At 45.8% G+C, this 17,528-nt stretch overlaps 1 protein-coding gene and 1 long non-coding RNA gene across 2 annotated transcripts in view; one reads left to right on the top strand and one right to left on the bottom strand.

Moving 5' to 3' along the window:
* The first annotated feature begins 2,457 nt into the window (after positions 1 to 2,457).
* The window catches only part of PLA2G4E (phospholipase A2 group IVE), a 62,619-nt gene continuing 47,548 nt past the window's right edge, over positions 2,458 to 17,528 (top strand). Inside the window, exon 1 of the mRNA XM_059181255.1 lies at positions 2,458 to 2,868. Coding sequence (XP_059037238.1) covers positions 2,848 to 2,868 — 21 coding nt within the window. The 5' untranslated portion in view covers positions 2,458 to 2,847. The remainder of the gene's footprint in view (positions 2,869 to 17,528) is intronic.
* On the bottom strand, positions 7,885 to 8,965 carry LOC131836159 (uncharacterized). Its single transcript, XR_009355524.1, has 3 exons — positions 8,809 to 8,965; positions 8,425 to 8,479; positions 7,885 to 8,270 (listed from the first exon to the last, which is right to left on the bottom strand). It is a non-coding gene; the product is annotated as an uncharacterized LOC131836159 (long non-coding RNA).

Here is a 17,528-nt window from a genome sequence, read left to right as displayed (position 1 = left end):
ACTCCGTGAGGCATCGCAGCCTCTTACCCTCCAGGATGCACTGTGCAGGGTAGAGGGCTCTGAATCGCCGTGCCTGGGCCCTCCTTTGCCTTCACTAAGCCTGAAAAATACTGACCAAAAAAAGTTTTAAATTACCCCCCTTCTGATATCTATATTTTATCTTTAAAATTTCGTTAAAATTTTTTTTTAAATTTCTAAATTTTAGGGTAAGATTAAGAAAATGAGAACAAGGGACGCCTGGGTGCCTTGGTCAGTTGAGGGCCAACTCTTGGTTTGGGCTCCCATCATGATCTCAGGGTCATCAGATCCAGCCTCACATTGGGCTCCAAGCTAGACGTGGAGCCTGCTGAAGATTCTCTCTCTCTCTCTCTCAAAAAAAAAAGGGAAGCAAGAAAGAAAGAAGAAAAAGAAAATGAGAATATGTAGGTACAGTTAGGTATTTAATTGACTCGTGTTCAATCATCACCAGCCAGTACCTGATCTAATCTGGGTTTCCCCCAGCGTTCTGAAAGTTCTCCTGTAGTCAGAAGTTCTTTTGGGTCACACAGATGGCTTTCTCTTAGACGTCGAGGAAGCTTGGCTTCAAATTTCCTTGTAGACCAGGTATCTTCATCCACAGAACTTCTTTTTCTTCCAACCTCGAGCTTCTTCTCTTTGTGGCAAGATAAAAAGTAAAATATAGTCATATCTGGCCGCTGCCTATTTACTCTACAAATAAATACATTTCCCCCAATCATTTGCTGGCATCGGCTTCTAATAAAGATTTCCAGAAATAAGGTCCCTCATAAATGGCCATGCTTAGTAAATGGCCGAATGCCATGTTGACAAGAGATCCAGCGACTCTGCAGGTCATTTTCCAAATGCCTCCTCTGTGCAGCGACCTGTGCGCGTGTGTGTGCATGCATGTGTGTGTGCATGCATGTGTGTGTGTGTGCTTGCTTTTATTATTATTATTACTGTCATTCACGCTATGTTTTCCAAATAGCATGGTAGGGAACAAAAAAATCTCCTTCTCTACCCATCTCAGTTTCTCTGTCTGCTGTCCTGTGAATTAGAGGGACCAAAGACAGAAAGGCACCAACAGAAGTACATTAACATGTGTGTGGTCAGGGAACCGGGGACACTTGGTCAGGAGTAACTAATGGGGTGCTCAGTGTTTTGGATTACATAGCACTTTAGCAAAGGAGCAATATATTTTTATTTAAGATTTTTTGTTATTCATTTAAGAGAGAAAGAGCACAAGCAGAGGGAGCTGCAAATAGAGGGAGAAATGGGCTCCCTGCTGAGCAAGGAGCCCAATGTAGGTCTCGATCCCAGGACCCTGGGATCATGACCCGAGCCAAAGGCAGACGCTTAATGGACTGAGCCACCCAGACACCCGGAGCAATGCATTTCTAGAGAAGTGACAAGATAAAGGAAAAGGACCTTGAATTTCTAGGGTGGCTAGTTAGTCAAGTCTGTCAGGAGAGTTCCTCTGGTGCTTCTCTGGGGTGATGAGGTTCAGGTGTTGTTTCCGCTGATTAACTTCCATCCTTGCTGGCGGCCAGGGAAGGACAGACACATCTGTAAACGTTTGTCCCGCTTTTAGGCAAAGAGGGGGAGGGCAGAGGGCTTTTCTCGTACCTGCTTCTTTTCAGTTGCCTTCAGCTTAAAATAATCTTTGCGCCAAGGGGCATATCTGGGGCAGGGAGAGGGTGAGGCCAGACGGTGCCACTCTTCAGCTTTCTCCTACTCTTACTCTTCTTACAGAAAAAGGCAAACCGGGGAAACGACGCTTTCCGCACAGGCCTCCGGTCCGTGAGATGTGGGTCCAGCCGCCGCTGGGTTTCTGATTCGCCATCGGCTTAGGTCACAGACAGTCTCTGCTTGGAACACCACAGCCTCAGGAACGAGAGCCCAGAAATAGGGGAGCTCACGGGGTGTCCCCAACTAGAGACGATGCCGGGTCACTCAGAGCCCACATGCTCAGAGACTAAAAGACGCACCTTCGAATGGACATTTTCAAACCCTCGTCAACAGGACGCACCGAGTGTTTGGGTTTTGTCTTTAGGTTAGCGGTTACGGAGCTATGATGCATTCTCTCTCAGTTGCCAGACACCGCATGTATTAAACCAACGGAAGAGCTCAGATGAGATACAGAGTGAATTTTTAAATTCTCTTCTGGCCTTGGGGCCCCTTCCGTCGGCCCTGAACACCATGCCAGGTATTTATTTTGGGGGCTCAATGGAGCGATGTGGGGGTGTCAGCTAAGAGCCAGAGAGTGGCTCCTCCTCCCTCAGGAACCAGGACAGCCTCAGTCACCTCACCTCCAGCCCTGTTCCACCCACTGACAGGCTGGGTTTCACAAGTTTAAAAATAGCTGCTGAGCCGGGAGCAGCCATCTCTGAGCCTGCATCCAGCTCGGAAAGGCAGGCCTCCCCTGACCAAAAGCGTCATCCTAGCTCCCTGCTTTCCTTTCACACAACACACGAACATTCTCTCCACCAAAATAGGTCCAGATTGTTTGAATATTCACAGAGACGTGGGATTCCTTCAACTCAGCCCTGACATCTTTCACCTCCGTAATAATTCATCAGGCTCATTTATCTTCCCGAGGAGTCCAATGGCATTGTTCCACATTTTCGCAAAACTCCCTTGACATTTCCTGAGGATGTCCAGACGCCTCAGTGTGAACAACCAACCCCAGCTCCACACAGTCCATCCTGAGGCCCAGAGAGGGGGACGCGCCCGGAATGACCCTCTAGAACCTGTAAGAGAATGAAGAAGACAGCAGGTCAGAAAGAAAGGTCAATGAGTTAGAGCATCCACGGGACCTGGAAAGTTCCTCGTCACCCACCTCTGCTTCCCATGGCCCTCTGGGGTGCTCAGGTATGTCTGCATTCCTGGGGACAGGGCTCCTACCCCGTAAATTTTACCCCCACTTTGCTGACCCTGAACGAGATCACCCGCATCACGGTGGAGTTAAGAGGTTGAGTTTTTGTTCATTCCTTTCCTGCCCAGAGGAATGTCTTCACCCTCACCCCCCCTCACCTGTCCTTTCCTGCCTCCTTGACCCGGTGACAGCTGTTACTGAGGGCATTCTAAGTGCCGGACACTCTGCGGCCAGAGGGATCAGAATTTCTGTTTGAGAAGGCTGAGGCTCAGAAGGCTCTGGTCCCCCGGCTAGTCCACGGGAGACCTGGGCTGGAGGGCATTTCTATTACTCTGATACTGAGGAGAGGGGATGCGGAGGTCGTGGGGTGTGTGGCACGTGGCAGGCACTCAAACCGGGCAATAGAAGTGGCAGGGCGGGGACGTAAATGTTGGGGGGGGGGGGTGCGCTAAATCGGCCTCCCTCAGGAACCCCCCTCCCCATTGGTCAGTGAAGAGAAAACCTTGAATAACCAAATGCCATTGGTAATTTAGTGGACTAAAAAAAATCGAACAGTGTCTTTAGGTAGTTATCAGTGGGTCCAGATCTGCCCACCAACTCCCAGTCTGCCTGCGTGTGTGAGCTTCTTGGAGGCACCCAGCAGCTGGAGAGGAGGCAATGTTCCTGTGTTCTTCTGACAGCCACTGTCTCATCAGTGGTGCCAGGCTGAGCTCTGCAGGGGAAAGCCTCTTCCTTCTGTGGGCCTGAGCCTTGCTCACAGGGAGCACTGGCCATGGTCCCTTGGCTTCCTATGGACCCCTCTGTCCCTGCCTCACCTTCTGTCTGGCTCCAGGGTTGGTGGGTAGATCCTGGGCCTTGACCATAAGGTCCCCTTGCCTGGCCCCCATGGGCCCCATTTCATAGCTGCAGTGGTTAACCAGCATCCATAACACAGGCAGTGAGGGCTACTGGGGAAGGGGGTGACCAAGCCTCTCAAGGAAACCACTCTACCTCTTGACCAGGATGACTGCCCTACAGAATCACTAGGACCCCTGCCCAGTGACTTCTGTCAGAGACACAAGTGAAGAGTGGCCAAGGGTCCATTCCAGGGCTTTCCTCAATCTCCCGGCCCCACACTCTTCCCACCCATCCTATAATCCTCCCCTGCCCTCCTCAGTGAGCAGGCTTTCTTCCCCTCTTCCTGACTCTATCTTCTTTCCAGAAGTCTCTGTCATCTGATAGGTGACTCCTGCTCTTAATATGCTGCCGTGGGAGGAGACACACTCAGCTCTTGCCCTGACAGAGAGGTCAGCCCCTGCCTCCCCTGGTATCAGAAACCTCCTGACTCACACTTAGAAGCAGCCGGCCTTTAAAACATAATGGTTCAGTATCTGTAAGAGTGTTGTCCTCACTGGTGAGGTGCAGAGGGCATAGGTTGTGGAATCACACTAGGGTTTGATACCTTTCTCTGTCCTTTGCCAGCCCTGTGACCTTAGACCAGCTTCTTAACCTCTTAAGACTTGAGTTTCTTCACCTAAGGGGAAAAAATTATGAGTAGTAAATAGCGTGTGCTTAGCAGATGCTTGGAGCATATGAAATTGGAGCAATGTTGACCATTATTGATTTTATGATTCTTTCCTCCCTTATTTATGCCTGTGTCATCCCCACGCTTGACGTGGTTCAGGAATGAGGCTGCATGGTTGAGAAAGAGGCAACTACACAAAGACATTGTATTTAATCTTAATATTTTCATGTGTGTGTGTGTATAATCATTTCAGAAAATGTTTGGAAACATAAAGGAAAAATCCATCATAATCCCTTAATACAGTAACTGTCCCTTTTCATCTTTTTTCTTCTTAGATAACTTTGACATAGTGGTGCTTATAATATTTATACCAGGGGAAAACCTAAAATTATAGTCATAAATATTTTCTAAGTTGGTCCTTAAATTTCACAATTGTCACTTCAGTGGATAAATCCTATTCTATGGTTGGCCTTTACTCTAATTTATGAAGATTTATGGTGAAATACTAGAGTTTTTATAGGTGCTTTGTTTTTGCAAACTTCAGTGGAATTCCTCAAACTGGTCAGTCGGTCATTTCCTAAGTCCTTCTGAAATATCTGAACAAGATAAGAAGAAACACAGCTCCGCAAGGGGAGGTTTAATGTTAGGGAGTGTATGTCTTGGGGAGGGGTCACATATGACTGGGGAGGATGTATGTGCATTTGGTGATGGAGAAGTCCTTGATCACTTACATGACAAATTTAGAGGGAACCACAAGAAACCACCTCCAATCTTCAAACAGCTCCTCATCTGCCCTCTGTTTTGGTCCTGGGAAGACCACCACGTGGACCGTGTCTTTGTCTTTCTAGAGCCCTCTTAGAGGCCAGCATCACTGGGAAGTATATTGTCATCCAGCAATACTTCAGCAAAAATCATTTTATCAGATAAATTGCAAATCAGTTTTCAGAGTCACCATTTCCTCCATTGCATTCTTGGGTAACTCTTCCTGTAGGTCGTCACTTATCTCTCATCTCAAGAAGACCAGGAACCACATGCAAAGCATTTATTCATTGGTTGAACAAATATTTATTGAGCTCCCACTGTGTTCCTAGTGTTGTTCTAGGAGAGGGATATAGAGCACTGAGCAGGTCAGGCAAGAAGCAGCTCTCTTCCAACTTATATTTTAATGGGGGGAGACAGAAAATAAGCAAATAGATAGCTATTTCTGTGTCACAGGTTAAAGAACAAAATAGGTGATAATGAGGGAGAGCAGCAGGGGAGGAACATCAGTAGGATGGTAACACTTGAACCAAGACCTGAACCATGAGAAGACTAATGGGAAAATGTTCCAAAGAGAGAGCAAATTGTACGTGCAAAGGCCCTGAGGCAGGTACAAGATTGATCTGTTCTGGAAACAGAAAACCAGTGTGTTTGGGGAGAAGAGAGCAGGGAAAGAGAGGAAGAAATCTGTGGTGGAAGATGAGGTCAGAGCCTTATGCTGGCTTGGATGTCACAGAGGTGGTTTCCATGTTGTTCTGAAGCAGTGGGGGGGCCCAGAGGGTTTTCATTGGAGGGGCGGCTTTATCTGATTTGTGTTTCGCACAGATCACTTTGGCTGATCTGTGGAGAAAGGGCTGCCTGGCAGACAAGAGAGGAAACAGCCAGCCAATTGAGAAGGTGTCTGCTGTAGTTTAGGACACAGCTGGGGCTCGACTGGAGTGGTCATGGTGGACAATAGATGTGGACAGATTCTGAATTTTTCTGGAGGTGGGACTTACAGGACTGACTCTCGCTTGGATGTGAAATGAGACATCAGTGATGCCTCCTCAGTTTTGCCTTAATAAGTGGAGGGGTGAGTGTCCGTACTCTGCTGGGGAGCACCCAGGTAGAAATAGGACCAGGGTGGAGGGCACTGGAGGTGTCTGTCTTGGACATTTTAAATCTGAGATGCCGGATATATACCCAAGTAGAGATAGGTGTCAGATGGGCAGTTGAAAATACAAGTCTGGGCCTCAGGAGCCAGAGACTTGCTCTGTAAACACCCCATACTATCATTGGATCGGGTTGTCAGTAAAAAGCACAAACTTTGTGCCACTCACTCATGTCTTGTCTGGCACGGACCTGGGATGTTGAGAGACGGGCCACTGGCAGGCTGGCTGCTGGTAAGAGCGCCCACTATCTGCGACATCAAAGCTGATGCCTCCTGGCGGCTGCAGAGACCTGGCCAAATCAGGCCCCACCCTTGCTCCCCTACTCATGTCACACACCCTATGGCTCAGTAAGGCTTGCTCACTCCCTCACTCCTTCCCTCACGCGGTGCTGCCCACCTGGCATGAGGCAAGCTCCTTCCCACTTCTTCTGGATTCTGCTACTTCCCCTCCTGGAAAGCCCTTCCATCCTCCTACTTTTCCTTCCAGGCCCGGCTCAAGGCTCAGTTCCTCAGTCTCTCCCCGCCTGCCCTCCACTTTGCGACTTGGTGGACTTCCATTCAGGACCTCCCCTATGGTTACACCTTTCCCCGCCAGGTGACTGAAGCCACTCCGTGTCCTTTACCCACCCTTTATATCTAACCCACCTTCCTCCTGCGTAGGGTCTGTCCCGAAGTCCCTCTCAAATCCCACCTCTTCTTTCCATCTCTGCCTCTCAGCCTGGCCCAATTCATCATTTCCCATCTGACCCACTGCAACTCACCTTCCTACCTCCAGCCTTGTCTCCTCCATTCCACTCACGGCAGCCAGTGACCTTGTTCACATCACTTCTCCGTTTCACATCTGCCCATGGCATCCAATCCCATAGGATAAAATACCAGATCCTTGCCAAGTCTTCAAGGCCTCATGTGATTTGGCCAACTGCCCACATTCCCAGGCATTTCTCACTTCGTCACTCCCTACTTACGATGGCCCAGACACACACGTTCATCTCCTAAATGCACCAGCTTCGACCACTGCTCGGCACCTTGTACATGCCGAACCTGCAGTCCATGTGGGGGCTACCTCAGATCTTTCTTTACATTTAGTTTAAAGGCTGCTTCCAAGAGCTCATCCCTGACTCCTCCCCTGGGCGAAATCTGGTATCCTCTGCTAGGGTCTTTAATAGCACCCTGTGCTTTTCCTTGATCAGACAGGTCAGAATTTATTATTATAAATTGCTTTTCATTTATTTGTATGTTGCCCAGCAACTGGATTTCACCACTGCACAAGGGCAGGTGCCACATCTGACTTGACACCCAGAACATACAGTATAGCATAGCATCTAGCACGAACAAGTGCTCACTGTCATTGCCATCAGCGAACAAAGCTTTCCTTCACTTCTCTTCCTCAAACTGACTTTTAGGTTCTTTGCCTTTAGTTAGTCCTTCCCAATTTATTTGTCTCATAGCAGAAACATTAAAAATAGAAATAGCTACCATATATTAAGATTTATTCTATGCTAGACTCTGCATGCCCATCATGTGTGTGTGTGTGTGTGTGTATCTTTACAATAATCCTATGAAATAGATACTATTAATCCCATTTTATAGATTAGAAAAATGAGTCTCAGAGAGAGAAAGTAATCGCCTAGTGCTACCCAGCTAGTAAGTGTCACAGGCCAGGTGTTTATTCAGGCCTCATGGACTCCAAAACTCTTATTTTTCCCTCTACATTTGTCTGTGGGGGTGTTGTCTCCAGCTGGTGTGTGAAATTTTGTTGTTGTTGTGTTTTGTTGGTGGCCTCTTGGGTTTGTGGTGGTTGCTGTTTCTCTGTTTTGTTTTGTTTTCGGTATCTTCCATCTCTGCACTGGAAGTCCCCATAAGTACCTGCCACTTATGTGTCACGTTATGATGGTGCGTCAGAGGACAGGTGAGAGCCATGCAGGACGAAAAAGGTTCCAGATGTCTGTCAGAGTTGCCCTGGGAGGCGCATTCCAGGGCTGGGTCTAAGAAAGACAGGGCAGATGGCCATCTGCAGAGTCTGACTTACGGGGGCCCAAAGGCCCGGTGTCTCATAATATCTCGCTGATCAGGCCAGTCTGGCTCTGTCCCATCCTCTCCTCCCTGCACGGTGAAATTCCCATCACGGGAGCTGCTTACGTGTTTGGCGACAAGGGTTGTTGGTCTGACCTTCAGAAGGCCTCTCCTGTAGACACTTCAAGCAGTAGAAGGGGTAGAGGGGGTTAGTTAGTGAATAGTCCCAGGATCAAGGGTGTGTCTGGATAGGGAGTAATAGACTATCAAAAGGGAAGCAGATGTCCCAGATTCTAGAACCATCTCTGGCATAGTAGAGGACTCTCTTTTGTGCTCCCAGGCAGGTACCCCTTGCATAATTCCAGCAATGGAAATTTCATACCTCCCCTGTGACCAAGTTCTTTCTCACCCTGAGGTCAAACCTATCCACCCACAAAGGCCCATTTCCACTGCCAGGTGTGACACAGCATCAGTCTAACCCTTTTCTGTACTTGACAGCCCTTTACATACCCTGAGTTAGTTTCCGTGTTTGGCAGTGCCAGGACCCCACTGTCCTGGGCTCTGCTTTGCATCCCAGTCAAGTTTTCAGTGAGCCTTGGGTTTGCTCCCTGCTTTGTCCCCTTGGGGATGTTCCAGCTGGGGGAAAGAGGAGGATCCAGATGGTGAACGGTAGGCCAGCTGCTAGGTGGGAGAAGGAGAGGGCCTCTGAGCACTTGAGGAAAAATCTGTCCCTGACCTTGTCCTTACTCAATGCTTCCTGCTCCTCTCAGAGAACAGGCCTAAGAGAATACACCTGCATACTTTTTACAATTAACATATGTAAATATCCAGTATGGTGACAGCACAGAGTAAGCTTGAAATCCAGTAATTTTCCTTCCCTTGTCTCCTTATTTACATAACATATAAGTTATTTAATACACAATCACTTTATTTAAGGTATAGTAATCCTACTTTTAAAAAATTTTATTTATTTATTTGACTGGGGGTAGAGGGGAGGGAGAGAGTAGCAGAAGGAGAGGCAAATTCCCTGCTGAGCAGGGAGCCTAATGCAGGGCTCCATCCCAGCACCCTGGGATCATGACCAGAGCTGAAGATAGATGCTTAACCGACAGAGCCGCCCAGGCGCCCCAGTACTACTACTTTTTTAAAAAAATTGGTTTTCTGTCAAGAACATGGTAAGATATGTTCAGGATAGGTACTAGAAAAAATTTTTTAAGTTTAATAAAGAAAATAAACATTCCCAATAATCTCATCATCTAGAGATAACTTCTTGAACCCTTAAGACAGTTCTTTTCAGTTCTTTTTTCTAGGCACATAGATACTTAGAAATCAGTTTTATTTACATACGCATGCAATATTGAGCTCATATTGTAAAACTTTTCAGCAAATAGTAATCGTTTTCCTTTGCCATTAGAAAAAATATATTTTAAAAAATGGTGACAATTATCATCTTACCATCTAAGTGTGATCATATCTGTCAATGTTTGATGCTGTATTACCTCAAAGCCCAGAAAACAAATATCCAAATTACAATGATTCCTCTCTCCTCTTTGCCGAGTTGGCAGAGATTTCAGTATTTCCCCAAGATTTCTCTCCAAGCAATTCAGAGAATTCCCAGGCTGTTGTCCTTGTCCATGAGGGGGTTCCCGTATCACTTTTTTGCTGACTCTAGACTTCTCTGCAGAGGTATCTCTGCTGACTTGCCCAGGCGAAGGAATGGACTTGCCTGCTCAGAATTAATGAGGAGAATCCCCTAGAAAAGTTATCAGGTTATTAACAAGCACTTGGTAATGATAAGGTTCTCTCAACCCCCCCAAACACAGAATCAGTCCCCACACCCCGCCCATGGCAGCAAGTTGATAAAAGAACTTTCAACATCATTCCCGAGGCTTAGATTCCAATAAGCTAAGCCCCAATACTGAATTCCAGACACCAGTCCAACCTTCTCTCCTCTCTAGGGGCGTTTCCTTCTTGGGACTCCCAGTGTCCTTCCCTGCCCTATGACCTCAATTGGTCTTTTGAGGTCTCTTCAGTTCATTATAGACATGTCAGTAATTTGAATGCCAGTGGGAAAGGGTCAGGGTCCTAAACTCCTTTTTCCACCAGGTGGCTTCTCTGCTCCTACATAAATCTACAGGATTCCTAAAAGAGAGCGTTAACCCAGTTGTCCTCAGCAACACCTTCGACCCAAAAGCCATGGCTATATTAAGACGGGAATGATTGCTATCTCTGTCCATCAGCAACTTCCAAACCATAACCCTTGTTAAGTTCACAAAAACATGTTAAACTAAACAACAAGCTGCCTCATGGACACAGACAACAGCCCAGAAATTCTCAGAATTGCTTGGAGAAAAATCTTGGGGAAATACTGAAATCTCTGCCAATTTGGCAAGGAGGAGAGAGGAATCATTATAATGTGGATTTTTTTTTTATTAGTTTCATTATATTTAACTCTGTAATTACTGTAACAAGTACAATGGACACAAAGGGGTTTATAAAAACATTACAACTTACTATTGGGGAACATATACCTTAAATGCTGAATGCCAAGTTCAGCAAAGATTTTGAGGAGTTGATGCATTTGTACTGCCTTAAGCACATCATTTATGATCAGCTGGCCCATTAAAATGAAGGCCCTTGCTGATTTATGCGATAATACATAGGGCTAGTCTTCCAACGACTCCTACCACTTCTACCCTCTAATACTTAACCCAACTGTGATACTGGATGAAAATTTTTATTATCTTGGGATTTGGCTAAGGTTACAATAAATCTCAGTTTAACTTGGCGAATTGTAATTTGGATATTAATGACATGTTTTCTGGGCTTTGAGGTAATACAACATGAAAAATTGATGGGTATGACCACGCTTAGATGATGAGATGATAATTGTCGCCATTTTTCAAAATCTTTTTTTTTCTAATGGCAAAGAAAAACGATTACTATTTGCTGATAAGTAGAAAAGTTTTACAATATGAGCTCAACATTGAATGTTAACCTAACAACCAACAACAAAAATGAAAGGCAGTTACCGGAATAATGCTACATTGAATATCTCTGAGGTTTTGTACAAGAGTTTCTGTATAATCAATTCCTAGAAATAGAATTGCTGGATATAAGTTCATGCAAATTTTAAATATTAATAAAGATTACCAAATGGCCCTCCAAAAAGTTTGCGCTGATTTACATTTTATCAACAAAGTCTCGTAGAGTCTCCCCCACACCCTGACCAATGTGCAGCCTTATCAACTTCTCATCCTTGCCAATCTGATAGTTGAAAAGTGACATCACTTTGTTGTTTCAATTTACATCCTCGTTATTCGTGATAATCTCTTACAGGTTTATTGCACATTCCAATGATCCCGACTTTGTTGAACGTTAGAATCACCAGGGAAGTTTTAAAAATCCCAGGGTCCAGGTCACTTGTCACACCAAGTACATCAGAATATCCAGGAGCCGGGCATCAATACTTGTTTAATGATCTCTAGGTAACTCCAGCATTGACCATAGTTGGGGAGACGCTGACGTAGGCATAACTACCCGTGTGTATCTTTTGTCAATTTTTCTACTGAATTGTTTGCTTGTTAGTATTTATTTGAAAGAGCTTTTTGTTTACTGAGAAAATTAGCCCTTAGTCCTACATTTGACGAATATTTTTGCATATGAGCCTTTTAGTACTGTCTGTGTTTGTCTTGACACAGAGAAGTTTATTGTGTCCAGAGTCAGAATTATCAATTTATTTTCTTCATTGCATCGCAGTTTTGGATCTCATTTCCTCAATAATGATGATAAAACAATAACTAATTGGGTTTTACTTCATTTTGGAAAGAGTAAGGTATGGATCCAGTTTATTCTTTATCCATATGGCAAGGTTGTTACTTTTTTCAGAAACTACTTAATTTTCCAACATAATACTAGCGCGCCTGGGTGGCTCTCTTGGTTAGGTGTTTGCCTTCGGCTCAGGTTGTGATCCCAGGGTCCTAGTATTTGCCCCAAGTCTGCTTCTCTCTCCCCCTTTACCCCTTCCTTCTTCTTGTGCTCTCTCTTTCTCTCTCTCAAATAAATAAAATCTTTAAAAAAAATTTTTTTTTTTTCTGGGGCACCTGGGTGGTTCAGTTGTTAGGTGTCTGCCTTCAGCTCGGGTTGTGACCCTAGGGCCTGGGATAGAGCCCTGCATTGAGCTCCCTGCTCTGTGAGAAGCCTGCTTCTCCCTCTCCTACTCCCCCTGCTTGTGTTCCCTCTTTCACTGTGTCTCTCTCTGTCGGATGAATAAATAAAATCTTTTTAGAAAAGCACTTTTTTCCAACATAATATAAAAAAATCCATCTTTCCCCTATTAATTTGTAATGCCATCATTTTCACAGGTAAATTTCTTATTTATTTGCCCCCAGATTTACCTACTATATATATCTTTTTAAGATTTTTATTTATTTATTTGACAGCAGAGGTCACAAGTAGGCAGAGAGACAGGTAGAGGTTGGGGGGAAGGTGGGGGAGATGCAGGCTCCCCACCAAGCAGGAAGCCCAATGCAGGGCTTGATCTCAGGACCCTGAGATCATGACCTGAGCCGAAGGCAGAGGCTTTAACCCACTGAGCCACCCAGGCGCCCCTACCTACTATATTTTTATTGCTATTGTGTATGTGATCTCATTTTCTCTGGTGGTTATGATTTTTATAGGAATATTTAAGATTCTTGCTTATTTTTTAATTTGTAAATTTAAAAAAATTTTTTTTTCTCTCAGTTTGAGTTTCCAAGAGTAGAATTACTTGGGCATGCATAGTTTTATAACTTCTGATAATTCCTACTGTATGCTGTTAAATATTGCTGGCCGTTGGTTTGACTGTGATAAAGAAGGACTGAGACAGGTATACTGAGTCCTAAGAATATAGGTGGGAGGAAGTAAATGATCTTGAAAAGATACTCACGATTACTGTATAATCAGGGATATATACATTAAACCACAATGAGATACCATTTCATACCACTGGATTAGCAAAACTCAGAAAGTCAGCCAGTACTCCTGGGTATACCTCAATGGGAGCCCTCTTCAATGGTGATGGGAGTATAAATTGGTAAAAATATTTTGGGGAACAACTGGCAATATCTAGTAAAATTGGTAGTAATGTACATTATAACCCAGCAATTTCTACTTCCAGGGGAATATATACACTAAAGAAACACAACACCTACGGGAAAATTCACAGTAGGGTTAGTGCTACTATGTACTTTATTGAATCTAAGGTGCATCATTCACTAAGGGAAAACATTGCCCATTAAAGTATAACACATCATTGGTTTTAATAAGTATCTCTTAATTCAGAGATTTTTAAATGTGAAAAAATGTAAGCCTTAGAATTGATGAAATATAGTAATTATAAAAACTTAGACACAACTTAAATGGCCATCACACAAAAATATGTAGATAAATTGTGGTCTGCTTTACAGCTATGAAAACGAATGAGACAGATCTATACTTAGCAACATAAATAAGCAAATTCTATAAACATAATATCTAGTAACCAAGTTTGCTACAGAATACATATTCATTATGTGATATTGCTTATATAAAGTTTAAAACATGTAATGTGATACAAAATGGAGCTCAGAAACACGGACATATTTAGAAAAAGAATGAAAAAGATGCCTCGGAATGATGGCTAGAAACCCAGGATTGTGGCTATGCCCAGGAGAGAGGGGAAATGACCATTCAAGTGGCACACAAGAGGACTTAACTCTGTTACCACTGTTCTATTTTTCACTCTGAGTAGTGGATTTATGGATATTTATTATTCTCTATACATTTCGTATGTCATAAAATTGCTCATACTTTTTTAAAAGGAGAAATTCAAATTAGAAGCTAAGCCAGGGAAGATGTGCTTTGCCGAGAGGAGAGGCTCATTTTCGTGGGCAGGAAAGCAGTTTCTCCCTCCTTCCTCCCATCTTCTCCCAGCTGGATGGTTTGGGATTAAAAGGTCATCCTGAAGGTCAAGTATTGAGCTCATTTGTGAATTCTTAAGATATGATTTCCATTTCCTGTGGTCTTTCTGCCATCTGCTTCTTCCTATGCCTGATCTCTGGGCCTGCCCCATCCTGCCTGCCTTTCCCTTCCGTCCACTCAGCCTTACTCACTGGGAAGGGATGGCTGCCTCTTTCCACTCCCAGCCCGCAGACAGAGCGAGCCTCCTCTACTCCTGCTCTAGGCAGGGATAGTAACCAATGCTCTCTCTTTATCCTAGTTTACCTAGTTACCTGATGTAGAAATGGAATAAGAAAGGCAATGGTTGGTCCTCCTGTGACTAGGAAAGGCTTTCCCTATGCAGTGATGTCACAAAGGCAAAAGGTATGTGGTGATGTCACAAAGGCAAAAGGTATGTGAGTGGGAGGTAGATGTATGATAGGGTTGACTTCCAGACTCAAGGACCAAAAAGAGACTTCACCAGATCCTTGAAACAAGGGGAGGGATGGGAGCAGAGGAAAGAACTTGGAAGAGCTCTTGCCCCAGTATCCCTGAAAGATACCCCTGAAGATAAAAGCACAGACAGGTACCTCCCACCTTAGATGTGTCCTGGAGGAGATATTGTTTCCCTAATCTAAAGGCACAAGGGACTCAGTGCAGGAGTCAGAAGAGGATATAACCCTGGATAGGCCTCCCCTCCATCTCCCTAATGGATAGCCCCAAAAGTGCTTTTATCAGAAGAAGGGGAAAGGGATTTGGGGGGTCATTATGTCCATATACCAGGATCTCACACACAGACTCAATCATCTCTTAACCTCAGAACTGGCTTTAATATATTGAATATATGAAATTTTTCCATATAGATTTTGCTTATATACTCCAAAATAAAGCCAATATACAATCAAATTATTTAATCTCAAATAACTATAAAACTTAAGAGTAATTATAAATACTTATAAATATGAATAATTACAAATTGCAGGTCTGGCATGCCAAGTTTGTCTACTGTCCAGGGGCCCCTCAGTGGTGCCGTCGTTGATCTTCAGGGATCCTGGTTTCAGCTCAAGTCATGATCTCATGATAGTGGGATCCAGCCCCACAGTAAGCCACGCGTCAGGCTCAGAGCTCAGTGAGGAATCTGCTGAGGTTTCTCCCTCCCTCTCCCTGTGTCCCCCCCTGCTCTCTCTTTCTCAAGTGAAAAAAATCTTGAAAAATAATTTCTTTCCAAGAAAAGTTAGAAATAATGTAACCAATCATCCTAGTTTGCCCAGCATTCTGGTTTTAGCACTGAACGCCCCTTGTCCCAGGAAACCCCTCATGCCTTGGCCAACCGGGTCATCTGGCCACCCTAAATGAGCCTTTAGTTATTGTTTGCAGCAGACGGGAGCTCAGGGCTCCAAGCCACGTACAACAGGGGCCTGGTCTGCACTCCTGGAACCCAGAGTCCTTCTCTCCAAGGATGTGCTGTTATGCCCACATTCTGAAACCCCCCAAAGACGACCACCAGAGTCCAGAGTCAAAGCCAAACAGCAAGGGTCGTTTATTACGAGTTCGAACCCGGACCTCCATGCACTCGTTGCCGGTGACGCCAAGAGGTCCCGAGCTCAGGATCACAACACTTTTTATACACTATTTTTGGGGAGGCAGGGACTTAGCATACATCATAGTATCTTGTAACAAATCGCCACATACCGTGGGAAAATCAATAAGGAACTCTATAATATGACTGGCACGCTACAGAGCGGGAAAAGGCTGGGAACAGATTATTGGTTAGGTCAAAGGGCTATCATTCTTCAGACTGCTTGGTTGGCACCGCTAGGGTATGTGTCACTTCAGGATTGGCCGGGGTCTCCCTGTCAAGCCACGGGGTGCCAGATGGTTATTATCTCTTGCACCCAGAGCTGGGTGGGGGAGCAATCATTCTGTCACGTCCTATTCTGGGTGGGGGTTTCTCTGCGGCCAGATGACTGTTATCTCTCAGCCCAGAGCCGGGTGGGGGTCCGGGAGTGGCCACTCTGCTAGGTTCAATTCTGGGCGGGGGTTGTGTGGTTACAGAGTGCCTATAGAAAGTCTACTGGTATTTTTCCATCTCCTCATGGGTTAGCAAGCGAAGGTACAGAAACAGAATTAGCGGTAATGGTTATAATTTAGGCATCTCAGTGCATCACCAGAAAGAGGACTGGCACCCCCTACTCCTTCCCACCACACGCCTAGAAAGGCATGTACACAGAGGGAGGAGGGAGGTATCACCTGCACTTGGCAGGAGATGGCTACAAGACTGCCAGCTCCCACGCACTTGGGATGCAGGGCCTGCTCTGGACAGAGCTGAAAGACCCAGCTAGCAGCAGGAGGTGGCTCTACTGGAAGGCTTGGGGCAGGCAGGGAGAGGGCTCCCACCCTTCTCTGCTCCTCACAGATGCAAGGGCCCCTTCTGCCTGCTCTCCTTGGAACACCCCCATCTTCAGGCTTGTCCAGGCACAGCCTAGATTCTAGCGCCCCAACTCCAGAGTCAGCCCCAAGGCCCGCCCCACCCACCCCACCGCCAAGAATGCCCTTCGGCCCCATACATCTTCCCAGCAGCACCCCTCTGCTCTCCAGGCCCAGGGTCCTGAAGCCCACCTGCCACCAACCCGCCAGCACTTGTAAGGGGGTGGGGCAAGGTGGGGGTGGGGCAGAGGAGGGCAAGCCACCAGGTGGGAGAGGGCCTCCCAGAAGCCTTGAATACATGCAATTCTGTGTCTGTCACCGGTGCCACTCACCACATCCTCAGAGTAAATCCTTTAACTCAAATTCTGGTCATGACATCAACATCAACCAAACAGCACTAAAAAAATCCTCAGGATATTTTGCCTAAAGGAGCCACAAGGCTCACATAAACCCTGAGTCTGGCAGAGCAAGAGGGCTGAGGCTCATGGGGATGGCTGGAAATGGGACTTTAGGGTTGTGTTCTAGGACCCCCAGGGGCTGATCCAGTTCAGTGCAACAGGAGTTTGTTCTCCAGCAAGGGCTCAGGGTCACCCCCCACAACAAGAAAGAGCACATGTGTACGCACCGCAAGTGCACACCCCTCCCCGCAACTCCCCCACCACACACACACACACATGCAGCTGGGAGAAGGAGTTGGTAAGAGAAGCCACCAGCCCTGGATCCTGCTGAGAACAGCCCCAAGGCTGTTTCACTCACCCCAAGTGCCCTCCTCATCAGGCCTCCCATCCCCCTCACCAAATGTCAACCTATTTTTAGTCACTTTTAGCTCTTCCCTGACCGTATCC

Source organism: Mustela lutreola, chromosome 7 (genome assembly GCF_030435805.1).
Source record: "Mustela lutreola isolate mMusLut2 chromosome 7, mMusLut2.pri, whole genome shotgun sequence".
NCBI lineage: Eukaryota > Metazoa > Chordata > Mammalia > Carnivora > Mustelidae > Mustela > Mustela lutreola.
The sequence above is the reverse complement of the archived record's forward strand: the minus strand, read 5'-3'. Positions and strand labels throughout refer to the sequence as shown.